General features: G+C 40.9%; 2 protein-coding genes across 4 annotated transcripts; both read left to right on the forward strand.

The window, feature by feature from the left end:
* The first annotated feature begins 30 nt into the window (after positions 1-30).
* Positions 31-5,862, forward strand: LOC135566480 (putative methyltransferase DDB_G0268948). The gene is made up of 6 exons (XM_065014181.1): positions 31-942; positions 1,283-1,443; positions 2,095-2,308; positions 2,761-2,861; positions 3,179-3,316; positions 5,519-5,862. The coding sequence occupies exons 2-6, from the start codon at positions 1,346-1,348 to the stop codon at positions 5,607-5,609; spliced, it is 642 nt and encodes a 213-aa protein (XP_064870253.1). The 5' UTR covers positions 31-942; positions 1,283-1,345; the 3' UTR covers positions 5,610-5,862.
* A 95-nt stretch (positions 5,863-5,957) lies between these two features.
* LOC135566481 (ubiquinone biosynthesis O-methyltransferase-like) lies at positions 5,958-13,548 on the forward strand. Of its 3 annotated transcripts, XM_065014184.1 has the most exons (5): positions 5,958-6,688; positions 8,471-8,677; positions 9,159-9,319; positions 9,603-9,652; positions 9,753-9,775. In XM_065014184.1, the coding sequence occupies exons 2-4, from the start codon at positions 8,567-8,569 to the stop codon at positions 9,604-9,606; spliced, it is 276 nt and encodes a 91-aa protein (XP_064870256.1). In that variant the 5' UTR covers positions 5,958-6,688; positions 8,471-8,566; the 3' UTR covers positions 9,607-9,652; positions 9,753-9,775. The 3 variants fall into 3 exon arrangements, with proteins under 3 accessions (XP_064870256.1, XP_064870254.1, XP_064870255.1); XM_065014182.1 differs by lacking the exon at positions 9,603-9,652 and having other exon boundaries at positions 9,753-13,548; XM_065014183.1 differs by lacking the exons at positions 5,958-6,688; positions 9,603-9,652 and adding an exon at positions 6,952-7,395 and having other exon boundaries at positions 9,753-13,548.
* Positions 13,549-14,701: the final 1,153 nt, after the last annotated feature.

Consider the following 14,701-nt stretch of genomic DNA (forward strand, 5'->3'; position numbering starts at 1 on the left):
GTAAAAGACCAAGACAATATTATGGCAAGAACAGCTCTAATGAGCAAAGAGAAATGAGAGTCCATCATTACTTTAAGACATGTCAGTCAATGCGGAAAATTGAAAGAACTTTGAAAGTTTCTTCAAGCGCAGTCGCAAAAACCATCAAGCACTATGATGAAACTGGCTCTCATGAGGACCGCCACAGGAAAAGAAGACCCAGAGTTACCTCTGCTGCAGAGGATCAGTTCATTAGTTACCAGCAACAGAAATTGCAGCCCAAATAAAAGCTTCACAGAGTTCAAGTAACAGACATCTCAACATCAACTGTTCAGAGGAGACCGCGTGAATCAGGCCTTCATGGTCGAATTGCTGCAAAGAAAACACAACTAAGGGCACCAATAAGAAGAAGAGACTTGCTTGGGCCAAGGAACATGATCAATGGATATTAGACCGGTGGAAATCTGTCCTTTGGTCTGATGAGTCCAAATGTGAGATTTTTGGTTCAAACCACCGTGTCTTTGTGAGACGCGGTGTGGATGAACGGATGATTTCTGCATGTGTATTTCCCACTGTAGAGCATGGAGGAGGAGGTGTTAAGGTGTGGAGGTGCTTTGCTGGTGACACTGTTGGTGATTTATTTAGAATTCAAGGCACACTTAACCAGCATGTTTACCACAGCATTCTACAGCAATACGTGATCCCATCTGGTTTGCGCTTAGTGGCACTTTTATTTATTTTTTAACAGGACAATGACCCAACACACCTCCAGGCTGTGTAAGGGCTATTTGAACAAGGAGAGTGATGGAGTGTTGCATCAGATGACCTGGACTCCACAATCACCCGACCTCAACCCAATTGAGATGGTTTGGGATGAGTTGGACCGCAGAGTGAAGGAAAAGCAGCCAACAAGTGCTCAGCATATGTGGGAACTCCTTCAAGACTGTTGGAAAAGTATTTCAGGTGAAGCTGGTTGAGAGAATGCAAGTGTGTGTAAAGCTGTCATCAAGGAAAAAGGTGGCAACTTTGAAGAGTCTAAAACATATTTTTTGATTTAATTAACAATTTTTTGGTTACTACATGATACCATATGTGTTATTTCAGAGTTTTGATGTCTTCACTAATATTCTAGAATATAGAAAATAGCAAAAGTTAAGAAAAACCCTTGAATGAGTTAGTTTGTCCAAACTTTTAACTGGTACTGTATATTATCTGTATTGAACATCACATTTACACTCACTAGCTATCACTCTCCTTTAGTGAAGGCTAGATATATAGTGTCTCACTGGTCCCCCCTCTTTAGAAAGTCCAGCCTCATGCCCTAGCTGTGGACCTGGGCTGTGGGACAGGGCAGAACTCACGCCTGATGGCCCCACACTTCCAGGAAGTGGTGGGCATCGACATCAGCGAGTGCCAACTGGAGGAGGCCAGGGCAGTGACAGGGTTCAACAACATCACCTACAGGTATTTGAATGTGTCTATGTGTGTGTTTAACTTTACTATCCTTTTGAAAATGTGAGGCTGTTTTCGGTAGTTTACAGTTCCCCATACATTAAGAAAAAATGCTATTTTTGGGGAGGGTGTGGCAGTTTTTTTTGTGGTGTGTTTTTCTTGGGATTTTGGTAGGTGTGTATAGTAGGATTGTAGCTTAGTGGGGTGTTCTAGGAGAGTCTATACATCAGAGCAGGTGTTTAAAAATGCTATTTTTGAGTTTGTGTCTTTTTTAGTAGGTATAGGCTGTTTTCGTTTTGGTGTTAGTGTTTTGTTGAGTTACGTTTGTTTATTAAAGATGTTAGGACTCTCCTTTTAGAAAGCCGTTACAGGTAAGGGTTAGGAGTTAGGGTTAGGTTTAGTTCGGGGTTAGGGTTAGAATTAGGGTTAGGGTTTAGGGATAATAGGATTTTGAATGGGAGTAAATGTTTGGTCCACACTTGGCTCGTGTACAACGTGTATTTTGTTTAAAAGGAACAGTGATGACAATCTGCAGAAACGGTCAATTACACTCAGCACAAAGGTCAGCAGTAGCTTCCCACTTTCAATAGGCCCCTAGTTAATATGTTAGTTTATGTAGAAATCCTCAATATTTGGTGCTGTGTCTTAATACTTACTATACAGGAAAGGGACAGCTGAGGAGCTGCCGTTTCCGGATGCTTCTGTGGACCTACTGACTGCAGCCTCAGCGGCCCATTGGTTTGACCAGCAGCGGTTCCTCTTGGAGGCAGGCCGGGTCCTGAAGCCTTGTGGCTGCATGGCTCTGCTTGGCTTTGCTGATAACTTCAGACTCCATTACGGCTCATGTGGGGACAGACTCACTGACATCTGTGATGAGGTGAAAAACACAGAACTAGAATGACATTCTATCAAACTAATGCCACTTTTTTAATTTTACCTTTACTTAAGGCAAGTCAGTTAAGAACAAATTCTTATTTGGGTTAACTGTCTGTTCAGGGGTAGAATGACAGATTTGTACCTTGTCAGCTCGGGATATGAACTTGCAACCTTTCGGTTACTATTCCAACGCCCTAACCACTAGGCTACCTGCCGCCACTTAATTGGTTTAGTGTGTCATATGTTTATTTTCATTGGGTACTAAGTACAATTGTTGTTTTCATTTACAGTATGCTTACAAAATGTTTGTTTACGGCCCTATTGAGACATTTCTCTTGTGAAAAATAGTTTAATTTCCTTGGGTTCACCTGTATGATACAACAAACCCTCACAATTCTGTGTTTGATATAAGTACCAAGTTTCCTGACTGAGATTTGACTTTGCTATCCCCAGTTCAAGAAGGTGCTGTTACCATACACCAGCACACGGGTAGCATTGGCCAACATGAAACTACAGGAGCTTTACACTGCTATCCCCTTCCCTGACAAAAAGAGGTAACTCATTCAGCCTCTGTGAGAACCCAGTAGAACAGCCTGTTACACATTAAAACATTTCTCATGGTGTGACTTTGACCCTGTGTCTCTGAGTTTCTCTTTGAGAATTAAATATATATATATATATATATATATACAGAATACACTCACACCTAGTGACTCCCAGGTGGTCAAAATCAAATGTTCTCAATAAACTGCAGGAGTATTCAATATTATGACTTACTTGACTTAAACCTCTTGGCCCCCTGGGTAAATAGGGCATCCACTATGACTCTCCTCTCAATTCAACAGTGTGTGGGTATCTGTTCTTCTTTCAGGGTTGACTGTATCCCACTGAAGCAGCAGATCTCAGTGAGGAACATAGTGGGCTTCATGGAGTCCTTCTCCATGTACCAGGCCTTACAGAGGGCCGAGCCTGATGCTGCCACCGCACTGCTGCAGAGAACACTTGACAGGTAACAACCCTGATCAATCAACGGATGAATGAACCAATGACTGAACTAATTAGCTAATTAACCCGGTGGAGTCGATTGATAAACCAGTGTGTCAGTTTAAGTTACATAACAAATAAATACCCATCAAAATCCATCAGTTTACGCTAGAGATACTGTTTATGTTTTGTTGCATTGGATACGTCTCAATCCAACGCATCTGCCAGTGTCACACTTCAACATCTGCAGTGAAATGTGACAGAGCTAGAGCCGTGTTTGTCAGACCATGAGACATCCCGAAAATCATCTGTAGCGTCCGAACAGTTTGACCTACAAACTATTGACCATTGTATGTATAGACTCTCATGAACACGATGGTGTTCTCTTCTTTGCTCTACGACCCCCACAAGTGCCAGGAGTCTCGTAAGTTCTCCCACTTAAAAAGATGAGAGAGGCCTGTAATTTTCATCATAGGTACACTTCAACTATGACAGACAAAATGAGAAAAAAAATCAAAATAATCACATTGTAGGATTTTTAATGAATTTATTTGCAAATTATGGTGGAAAATAAGTATTTGGTCAATAACAAAAGTGTCTCAATACTTTGTTATATACCCTTTGTTGGCAATGACAGAGATCAAACGTTTTCTGTAAGTCTTCACAAGGTTTTCACACACTGTTGCTGGTATTTTGGCCCATTCCTCCTTGCAGATCTTCTCTAGAGCAGTGATGTTTTGGGGCTGTTGCTGGGCAACACAGACTTTCAACTCCCTCCAAAGATTTTCTATGGGGTTGAGATCTGGAGACTGGCTAGGCCACTCCAGGACCTTGAATGCTTCTTACGAAAGCACTCCTTCGTTGCCCGGGCGATGTGTTTGGGACCATTGTCATGCTGAAAGACCCATCCACGTTTCATCTTCAATGCCCTTGCTGATGGAAGGAGGTTTTCACTCAAAATCTCACGATAAATGGCCCCATTCATTCTTTCCTTTACACGAATCAGTCGTCCTGGTCCCTTTGCACAAAAACAGCCCCAAAGCATGATGTTTCCACCCCCATGCTTCACAGTAGGTATGGTGTTCTTTGGATGCAACTTAGCATTCTTTGTCCTCCAAACATTACGATTTGAGTTTTTACCAAAAAGTTCTATTTTGGTTTCATCTGACCATATGACATTCCCCCAATCTTCTTCTGGATCATCCAAATGCTCTCTAGCAAACTTCCGACGGGCCTGGACATGTACTGGCTTAAGCAGGGGGACACGTCTGGCACTACAGGATTTGAGTCCCTGGCGGCGTAGTGTGTTACTGATGCTAGGCTTTGTTACTTTGGTCTCAGCTCTCTGCAGGTCATTCACTAGGTCCCCCCGTGTGGTTCTGGGATTTTTGCTCACCGTTCTTGTGATCATTTTGACCCCACGGGGTGAGATCTTGCGTGGAGCCCCAGACCGAGAGAGATTATCAGTGGTCTTGTATGTCTTCCATTTCCCAATAATTGCTCCCACAGTTGATTTCTTCAAACCAAGCTACTTACCTATTGCAGATTCAGTCTTCCCAGCCTGGTGCAGGTCTACAATTTTGTTTCTGGTGTCCTTTGACAGCTCTTTGGTCTTGGCCATAGTGGAGTTTGGAGTGTGACTGTTTGAGGTTGTGGACAGGTGTCTTTTATACTGATAACAAGTTCAAACAGGTGCCATTAATACAGGTAACGAGTGGAGGACAGAGGAGCCTCTTAAAGAAGAAGTTACAGGTCTGTGAGAGCCAGAATTCTTGTTTGTTTGTAGGTGACCAAATACTTATTTTCCACCATAATTTGCTAATAAATTCATTCAAAATCCTACAATGTGATTTTCTGGATTTTTTTTCTCATTTTGTCTGTCATAGTTGAAGTGAACCTATGATGAAAATTACAGGCCTCTCATCTTTTTAAGTGGGAGAACTTGCACAATTGGTGGCTGACTAAATACTTTTTTGCCCCACTGTATATATGTCTTTATACCTAAAGGGGTCCTACAATTCTCAATCAAATAGCTAAATGATCCATAGGTATGACCAACTTAAAAACAATTCCATCTGTCAGATTAGCCCCCCGTTTTAGACTAAAGATTAAATTAACCAAAAAAATGAAAAATGAACAAATAATTAATTCTATTTACTTGTATGCCACTTTTATGGTCCATCCCACATGGAATTATTTTATAAAATATATTGACGTCATATTGCAGGTTTCTGAAGGAGATGGGAGTCACATCACCAGACACACTCATGGAAGTGACGCTGGAGTATTTCTGTGTCCTGGCGTGTAAACCGGAGTGAACACTCTTTACAGTGTGAATGTGTTTGTGTGTAGACAGATGTTTCTTAAGCTTGTGTCAATCATGTTTAAGCTGTTGTTAAGTAGTATTCTGTTCACATAAGATGTCATTGAAGTCCCCTTGGTTGTCTCTTTTATGCATTGTAATGTAGAGCAAACTATTAGCCTTAGTCACATCATTATCAAAATGGTTGCCACATTTAGTATCTTCCTTGCCTGAGATTGACAATAAAATGTCTGCAGACACAATCATAACTTTTGAATATGATTTAATTTCAGGGCCGTATCAAGTGTCTCAGAGTAATATTAGGATTATGGATTTTAGGATCAGTTTTTCCTTTTAGATCACAATGAAAAATATAACCTGGACAAGGGGGTATCTGATCCAAGATTAGCACTCCTAATCTGAGACAATTGAAATTTACGCAGCCCAATTCTGATATTTTTTTTTACTAATTGGTCTTTTGATCGATCAGATCAGGTCTGAAAAAGATCTGATGTCAAAACACAGCCATACTGCCCCAGATTTTCTGATGGTTTCTTTTTAATATGCTGTATGCATGGGTTCAACCCAATTCATCACGTTACGAAACTAAGAGGAGACCTTTGGTCGGTTCTTGGACCAGTCCTTCAGATATTGTTAATAATTAACTCTTTCAGTGATCTAGTACTAGTGCAGCTCAGTACAAAGCCTGTTGTTGATCTATTGCTCAGTGATCAGTTGGAATAGGGTTTTTATCTGAGTAAGAAGACCGAACTCATCAGGCTTTTGTATTTTCCCACATCAATCACAACAAGGAAAGCACCTCATAGTAAAGCAAGTTCCTGATCCCTCCCTCTCCCGTCCCATCTCCAGGGGACTTCTTATTGGTTCTGACACACCACACAGCTCTCTTTGACCCTATGTAACCCTGGCTCCCTTCATAAACAGCCTCATTCGCAAACACACATTCCCATGAAGCCACTGCGCCGCCCCTTCCTCTCTCTATCTGGGGCCTGTCTCATACTAGCCTGGCCAAGCACCTAGTGGTTTCCCTGGAACTGGCCCTATGAAGAAAGAGAATCTCCTGCGATGAATGAGGTAGTGTGTGTGTGATCACATTCCTTAACGTAGCCTCCACAACCCAGTGAGAAAGAAAGCTTGCATGAGTTTAGTAAAATCCGTAAGAGAAACAGGTCTCTTTCTGGGCTGGAGAATACCGTTGTATTCCTGTTTTCTCCTGTAGTATAGCTCAGTGGCATGGCCGGTCATGTGTTTGAAGGTAAGGAACATGCTGCCTCCTACTGGAAATACAGTCTCAGCTCATTGAAGAGGTCATGTTCTTCCTGAAGAGAACAGTAAAGTAGGAGTGACATATACCTGTTACACATTTTCAGACTTGGTTTTCCTAAATCAAATACCATGGATTGTGCATGCTCAGATTAAATGGTTACAGTCTTCTGTGGATGTAAAATAGTCAATGGAAAATATTATTGCGAAACATTACAGAATTATATCAGTGTCTGTTTAGTTCCAGCTTTAAAGTTCTTGTAACAGATAAAGATGATCTATTTACATTCTAATGCCTTTAAAAATGTTTGCATGTACTAACAATGTCTCAGACATGTGTGCCGTTGATGTGTCCTGTTTGACAGAGGGGCATGCAGCCCTTTGACCTGGCAGTAGATGTAGGCTGTGGGTCAGGGCACCTTGCTCCTGGCCTCCTCTTCGGTGTTGGGGACCGACGTGAGCCCTGACCAGCAGGAGGTGTCCCTAGAGCATGCAACCGCCCCTAACATCTCTTACAGGTCAGAGTCACCGCCCCTAACATCTCTTACAGGTCAGAGTCACCGCCCCTAACATCTCTTACAGGTCAGAGTCACCGCCCCTAACATCTCTTACAGGTCAGAGTCTCGGCCCCTAACATCTCTTACAGGTCAGAGTCTCGGCCCCTAACATCTCTTACAGGTCAGAATCACCGCCCCTAACATCTCTTACAGGTCAGAGTCACCGCCCCTAACATCTCTTACAGGTCAGAGTCTCGGCCCCTAACATCTCTTACAGGTCAGAGTCTCGGCCCCTAACATCTCTTACAGGTCAGAGTCACCGCCCCTAACATCTCTTACAGGTCAGAGTCACCGCCCCTAACATCTCTTACAGGTCAGAGTCACCGCACCTAACATCTCTTACAGGTCAGAGCCATCGCCCCTAACATCTCTTACAGGTCAGAGCCAACTCCAGAGGGGAGGGGAGGAAGGTGCACTGGATTGGAGGGTCATGTTTTGTTTTGACTGACACTAACGTGGACTCAAACCCTTTACATTACAGTCAAATCATTTGTTTTTTATAAGTAGGCCTACTAGACTTGTAGGTACAAAATCATTTTATTCAGGGTGAAATTGACATGGATTTACCAATACCGTCTCACTCAGAACAGTCTTGCCTTATGTAACAGTACCACAATGTCATGGGAGAGAGGACTGTAGGGTTAAAGTCTTTTGTTGATGTGGATACAGTGAAAATAGGCCAAGGGCCAAACCGGACAATGGGACCCTTGTCTGCGCAAACTTTTGCACGTCTTCCTGTAATGAGCAAACATAAAAGCTACAACTACTGATACTATTCTGGAACAGTGCCATCTGAACTATATCTCAGGAACGAAACCACAAAGTCGTATGTAAATTCTAGCCTGGTTCCCATCGGTTCTTGCTGTTTTGCCATTTCCTGTAGTGGAGGTGACAAGTTATTTGAAATTAGCAGCCCAGTTGTCATAGTAGATCTTTTAACCTCTCCTTTATGTGACTAAGTGATTACTAACATTAGCCTCCTCTATACCCCTCTTTATATACATTATCTCTCCTCTATCCATGTAATGATTGACAGATCCTAGTGAAGGAGCAGATCAGTCTCTGTGTCTGTGTCTCTGCTGAGTCGCTGGAAGGAGCACTAGGCTAGCGGAGCAGACGACAGCAGAGCACCATGACCTACCGGATGTTTGAGGAGAAACACCATGCCTCCATCTACCAGAGGTACCGCTTTGTACCCCCAGAGGAGATCAGAGACATCATCCTGCATTACCTGGAAAGGAAGGTGAATCAAGCAAAAGTAGTATTACTGTTATAGACTTTGTCTTTTACATGACGTTAGACTTGTACAGTTGGCAGCTAAGACAAATCTTAGGTTGTCTAAGATACGTCTTTGGTGTAATGCTTCCACACAGTGTCTGAGATAGAAATGAAAGTAAAAAATGCCCTCTATTGCATAACATTTCAGGATTATGACATTTTAAAATGGATATAGAAACCGTATCTCAACCATTTCCTGTTTCTAAATGCTTTTAAGTATTGTGACAATAGGTTACTAAACTGTCATCCATTATGTTACGTTATTATCGTATGCTTGAAATTCAGCATGCAATGTGTCATACCTATAGAGCAAAGACCAGAGTGTAAAATATATATATATATATATATAATATCTGTATTGAACATCACATTTACACTATCACTGGCTATCACTCTCCTTTAGTGAAGGCTAGATATATAGTGTCTCACTGGTCCCCCCTCTTTAGAATGTCCAGCCTCATGCCCTAGCTGTGGACCTGGGCTGTGGGACAGGGCAGAACTCACGCCTGATGGCCCCACACTTCCAGGAGGTGGTGGGCATCGACATCAGCGAGTGCCAACTGGAGGAGGCCAGGGCAGTGACAGGGTTCAACAACATCACCTACAGGTATTTGAATGTGTCTATGTGTGTTTAACCTTACTATCCGTTTGAGGTCCAAAAGTCCTCTCAAGCATAGTAAAACAATGAAAGTGGGGATATTTTGCCGATCCTATTTTAGGCTTAGGGGTTAGGTTTTGGGTAAGGGTTAGGAGTTAGGGGTAGATTTAGGTTAAGTTAGGGGTTTGGGGTTAGGCTTAAGGTTAGGCATTCGGGAAAATAGGATTTTGAACGGGAATAAGAGATGTTGTCCCCACCTGGATAGTAAAACCAATGTGTATGTTGTTTAAAGATAACAGTGATGACCATCTGCAGAGACGGTCAATTACACTCAGGACAAAGGTCAGCAGTAGCTTCTCACTTTCAAAGGCCCCTAGTTAATATGTTAGTTTATGTAGAAATCCTCAATGTTTGGTGCTGTGTCTTAATACTTACTATACAGGAAAGGGACAGCTGAGGAGCTGCCGTTTCCGGATGCTTCTGTGGACCTACTGACTGCAGCCTCAGCGGCCCATTGGTTTGACCAGCAGCGGTTCCTCTTGGAGGCAGGCTGGGTCCTGAAGCCTTGTGGCTGCATGGCTCTGCTTGGCTTTGCTGATAACTTCAGACTCCATTACGGCTCATGTGGGGACAGACTCACTGACATCTATGAGGAGGTCACAAACAAAACTAAAATGACATTTGTTTTTATGGTAACAAACCAATGCCACTTCATCAGTTTAGTGTGTCATATGTTTATTTTCAGTGGGTTATAAGTACAGTTGTTTTCATGTAAAGAATGCTTATTTATTCAGACGTGTAGAATTGCAGGAAGTTAGCTGCAAAACATCTCATTTCTCTCAACACCTGTTAGAAAACCACTGTGTCTTTGGCATAAAAATAAGTGTAATTGTCTCGCTGAAAATAAACCTCTATCCCAGGGTTAGGTTTTCATAAGAATGAGGTGGGTTTTCCTTGAACTTTTTACCTGGGTTTTGCTCCTTTTATATATTTTTTTAATCCTGACAAACTGTGGAGGCAGTATCATGTTATGGGTATGCTTGTCACGGAAGGGACTGGGGAACTTGTTAGGATCAAAAGATATGTGAATGGAGCAATGCCCAGGTAAAACCTTAGAGCATAAGGTTGGTAGAATCTTATTCAAAATGATTCATAGCTGTAATGGGTATGAAAGGTGCTTCGATCCACCAAGTATTGACTCTGGGGTGTGACTGAAGACATATGCAATCAATACAGCCTCAATACAGTCATTTGGAAAATGTTCTATAATTTATTTCACTTTCAAAATGTGGAGTAGGTTGTGTAGATCAATAGAAAACTATTATCCTTTTTAGATGTAATTTTAAGGCAGCAAAATGTGTGCAAGGGGTGTGTAGACTTTCACTAACGACTGTATGCTATCAAGCCAGTTGAAAACATAAGAATTGCATTATTGAAACGTGACTTTAAGTGAATAATTACTCTTAAGATCTCCCATCGGCAAAGTTTTAAATGGACATAGACTTTCCTTCTGCAGAAAGTCCATGATTATATCCCGATACCCACAAGAGCAGGATCTGTCCACTCTCTCTGTCTGAAAGGATCATTGATTGGGTGGTTTCTGACAAGACGTTTGGTGATAATGTTGGTAGTAAACACTTTACTGCAACAAAAAAAATGCATGGTTGACATTTCAACTAGCCCTTTTATGTACTTATACAGTAATTGTAACGGCTTTCGTCGTCAGATGAGAAGAGTAGTCGGACCAAAGCGCAGCGTGGTAAGTGTTCATGTTTGTTTATTGAACTGACCACTAATACAAAATACTAAATGAAACCGAAACAGTCCCACAAGGTGCAAACACTAAACAGAAAATAACTACCCACAAAACCCATGTGGGAAAAAGCTACCTAAGTAGGGTTCCCAATCAGAGACAACGCTAGACAGCCGTCCCTGATTGAGAACCATACCCGGCCAAAACAAAGAAATACAAAACATAGAGAAAGGACATAAAATGCCCACCCAAATCACACCCTGACCAAACCAAAATAGAGACATGAAAAGCTCTCTATGGTCAGGGCGTGACAGTAATCCTCAGTGACATATGCTATCACTTAACCGGCCACTCGAATGGCAAAATTATTGAAACTTTGCTTTGGAAGAATTCCTCTTAAAGTAACTGTCCATTAGTGTATTTTCTCCAATTTATGCTTTGGCCACAAATACGAGTAAAGGATGAGTTAATAACATTATTTGGGTATTAACAGACTATGAACTTTTAACAATGAGATTTTCCCTGGACACTTATTTTAAGACTCCCCTCAGCAATTAATGAAATTGTATTGGCTAGAAGGTTTCATTCAATAAACTGAGACTTCACTTCTGCAGAAATTCCATGATTATACTCCAATACACATGCCAGCAGGATACACCAGATTATTCTTATTGAACTGAGTCTCATAGTCATCATGCTTCATGTGTCCACTCTCTCTGTCTGTAAGGAACAACGGTGAAAGGGGTGTTTAAATATGTTCTAATGTAAAAATGCAGCAAGAAAATAGCCATGAGAAAGAGGGAGTGCAGAGTTCATAAGCCTATGGTCTAGTCCTAAAACATTGAGCTCGGAACACAGAAAAGTCTCCTTTTTGGTACAAGTGCCCATTAATAGACCACATGGAGAATTCAATAAGACAGATTTTTTTTTATGAATACAGATTTGCTAAAGTGCCAAAGTGCATTTTGACTCTGACTTCTAGGAGGAATTTAACCCTAACATTTCTCTATTTTTTGACCATAATTGTAAAGCCATAGTAATTTGTTGCTTTGACAAAGTTATCTCCAAAGATTATTATTAATTTCATGTGATTAGTGGTTCAGTTACGTCTGTCCTTCATTTTAAAGTCAACCCTTTTACGTGAACTAAAATGGTGAAGCTATAATATATATTTTTTCTTCTTGAAATTCTCTCAAAAAAAAACATTGAACATAGTCAAATCATAGTGTGAAAGCAGGTGAGCTGGTTGTACTATTTTTGGCAATTTGCTGGTGTTTTGTGGTGGTAAACTGAGTAGGTTGAGCGTAACATGTCAACTCTGTTACCCATAGATAGACAGGCTAGAAATGTTTGAACAATTTAACCATTTTTGTGAAACTTTAAGATAAATAATGAAATCGTCAACCCTGTTACGGTCAACCCTGCTTCTTTATTTGCCACTTAAAGTGGAAATCAGCAGTAGAAACAATTACAAAGCTGTTCCCCTCTCCTGTTTGGGTGAAAAGCTGAGGGATGGGGCTGGAGAACTGTAACCACTCTGAAATATCAAAATGATCGTTTAACTGTGTTTTGAGGCTATATGGCGTTTGTTAAAATGTACTTTGTTTACCAACATTGGAATAGAGCAAGCTTATATTTTGGGTTCTGATGGTGTATGACAGTTGAACTAAGTTCATGAGGCATTTATAAGTTATATTCTTGAAAGAATCAATGGTAACATATCATTCATTTATAAGTCCAAAAATGGATGTAGCAACTGCTGATTGCCCCTTTAACAGTCACTTACTATAGTCATTTTTCTTTTTTTAACCTCTTGAATTGGGTAAAAGTATTTTTATGAAGTTGAACGTGTGTTATTTATGAAAGAATGGTAAGATGAGGTGAAATCAAACCAAGTTACACTTCTCAAAATGCAGCAAATTGGTGGAACAACGCTATTATGAGCAGCATGATGGAACACAGATTTTTACATTGCACTAAAATTAGAACTATCAAGGCATGGACACATAAAACTGAAAGTTACTGTAACTGTTCCTCTCCTTGTTTGGGCGGCGTTCGACGTCACCGGTCTTCTAGCCATCGCCGACCCACCTTTCTTTTTCCATTTGTTTCCCATGTCTGTGTGTGAAATTGTTTGTTGTAATGTGTTTGTGCACTCTGACTGGTTCTCTGACTGGTTCTCTGACTGGTTCGCAACGGGTTATTTTGCACCCATATCTTGTTGTTCTGGGTGCCGTTGGTTCTGCATATTAAACTGCTCCGGTAATTACCCAGTTCTGCTCTCCTGCGCCTGTCACCCCTGCAGCCAGTCAAGCACCACTTACGGTAGCTTCATGTTTTTTGTCAGCATTTATAATTATTTTCTTTATCTTTCTGTACAAGTGTATGTAATGAAAAATAATCGAACAAAAAATAAACATAAAAACAATAAATAAACATAAAGGCTGCAAATAAATTCAGTGCAGTTCCTTCCTATTTCTATGGACCTATATGTTGTCTTATATTGCAGGTTTGTCATCACTATGTTCCACCATTCACTCCCTCCCTCTAGAAATGATTTAGTCATGCTTCTAGGGGGGGTTAAATCACTTGCTTATCATTACGTAATTACTGTCAATTGAAATGTAAACATCTCCAATGTTATACATGCTCTGGGTCAGCAAGGGTTTACAATAGGTTCAATATTCTGGACAGTCAAGGGTTAACACTGAGGCCCCAGCATGCATATGGCTATTTGGACAATCTGGGCACACTTCCGGTAATACTGTGAGAGGGACCTGGCAACTTTGCTTACGTGGAATTTTCAGGTGAGAGAGGAACACATATGGCTTTACAAGCTACATTGCATTTTGGAAGGTGATTTTGTTATATTTGACATTACAATTGAATAGGACTTCATTGCAAACTTTCAGAAGACTTTTAAACATTTCTGTACTTGTTCTTGTTTTTTGTTATTGTTCAGGAAACTGTTCTGTTCGATAACCTAATCCCTGCATCATGGGATCCAGTCTAGTTTCACAACTTTTGTCTTAAATGCACTGAATGCGGTACCTGCATAAGACATAAGACATACTGTAAGACACTATGACATGTTTTAAACCACTACTCTATCTATGGGCATGTCATTATTGTGGCCCTTATCGGACGTTATCGTTCCACACATCACAGACAAATGAACAAGTTATTTTATCTTAGCAGCCCAGGTGTCATAGAATCTCTTTAAACCTCTCCTCTATGTGACTGAGTGACTACTACCAGTAGCCTCCTCTGTCCTACTCCTTATACAGTGGGGCAAAAAAGTATTTAGTCAGTCACCAATTGTGCAAGTTCTCCCACTTATAAAGATGAGAGAGGCCTGTAATTTCCATCATAGGTACACTTCAACTATGACAGAAAAATTAGAAACAAAAACCAGAAAATCACATTGTAGGATTTTTAATGAATTTATTTGCAAATTATGGTGGAAAAATAAGCATTTGGTCACCTACAAACAAGCAAGATTTCTGGCTCTCACAGACCTGTAACTTCTTCTTTAAGAGGCTCCTCTGTCCTCCACTCGTTACCTGTATTAATGGCACCTGTTTGAACTTGTTATCAGTATAAAAGACACCTGTCCACAGCCTCAAACAGTTACACTC

The sequence above is a fragment of the Oncorhynchus nerka genome, unplaced genomic scaffold (genome assembly GCF_034236695.1).
Source record: "Oncorhynchus nerka isolate Pitt River unplaced genomic scaffold, Oner_Uvic_2.0 unplaced_scaffold_4755, whole genome shotgun sequence".
Lineage (NCBI taxonomy): Eukaryota > Metazoa > Chordata > Actinopteri > Salmoniformes > Salmonidae > Oncorhynchus > Oncorhynchus nerka.

Bases quoted from the DNA above. Each gene is read 5' to 3' on its own strand.
- LOC135566481 (XM_065014182.1), top strand. From the start codon at position 8,567: ATGACCTACCGGATGTTTGAGGAGAAACACCATGCCTCCATCTACCAG. The intron at 8,678-9,158 runs GTGAATCAAGCA...CCCCCTCTTTAG, and splicing joins TGCATTACCTGGAAAGGAAG to AATGTCCAGCCTCATGCCCT. The intron at 9,320-9,752 runs GTATTTGAATGT...CTTACTATACAG, and splicing joins TTCAACAACATCACCTACAG to GAAAGGGACAGCTGAGGAGC.
- LOC135566480 (XM_065014181.1), top strand. From the start codon at position 1,346: ATGGCCCCACACTTCCAGGAAGTGGTGGGCATCGACATCAGCGAGTGC. The intron at 1,444-2,094 runs GTATTTGAATGT...CTTACTATACAG, and splicing joins TTCAACAACATCACCTACAG to GAAAGGGACAGCTGAGGAGC. The intron at 3,317-5,518 runs GTAACAACCCTG...GTCATATTGCAG, and splicing joins CTGCAGAGAACACTTGACAG to GTTTCTGAAGGAGATGGGAG.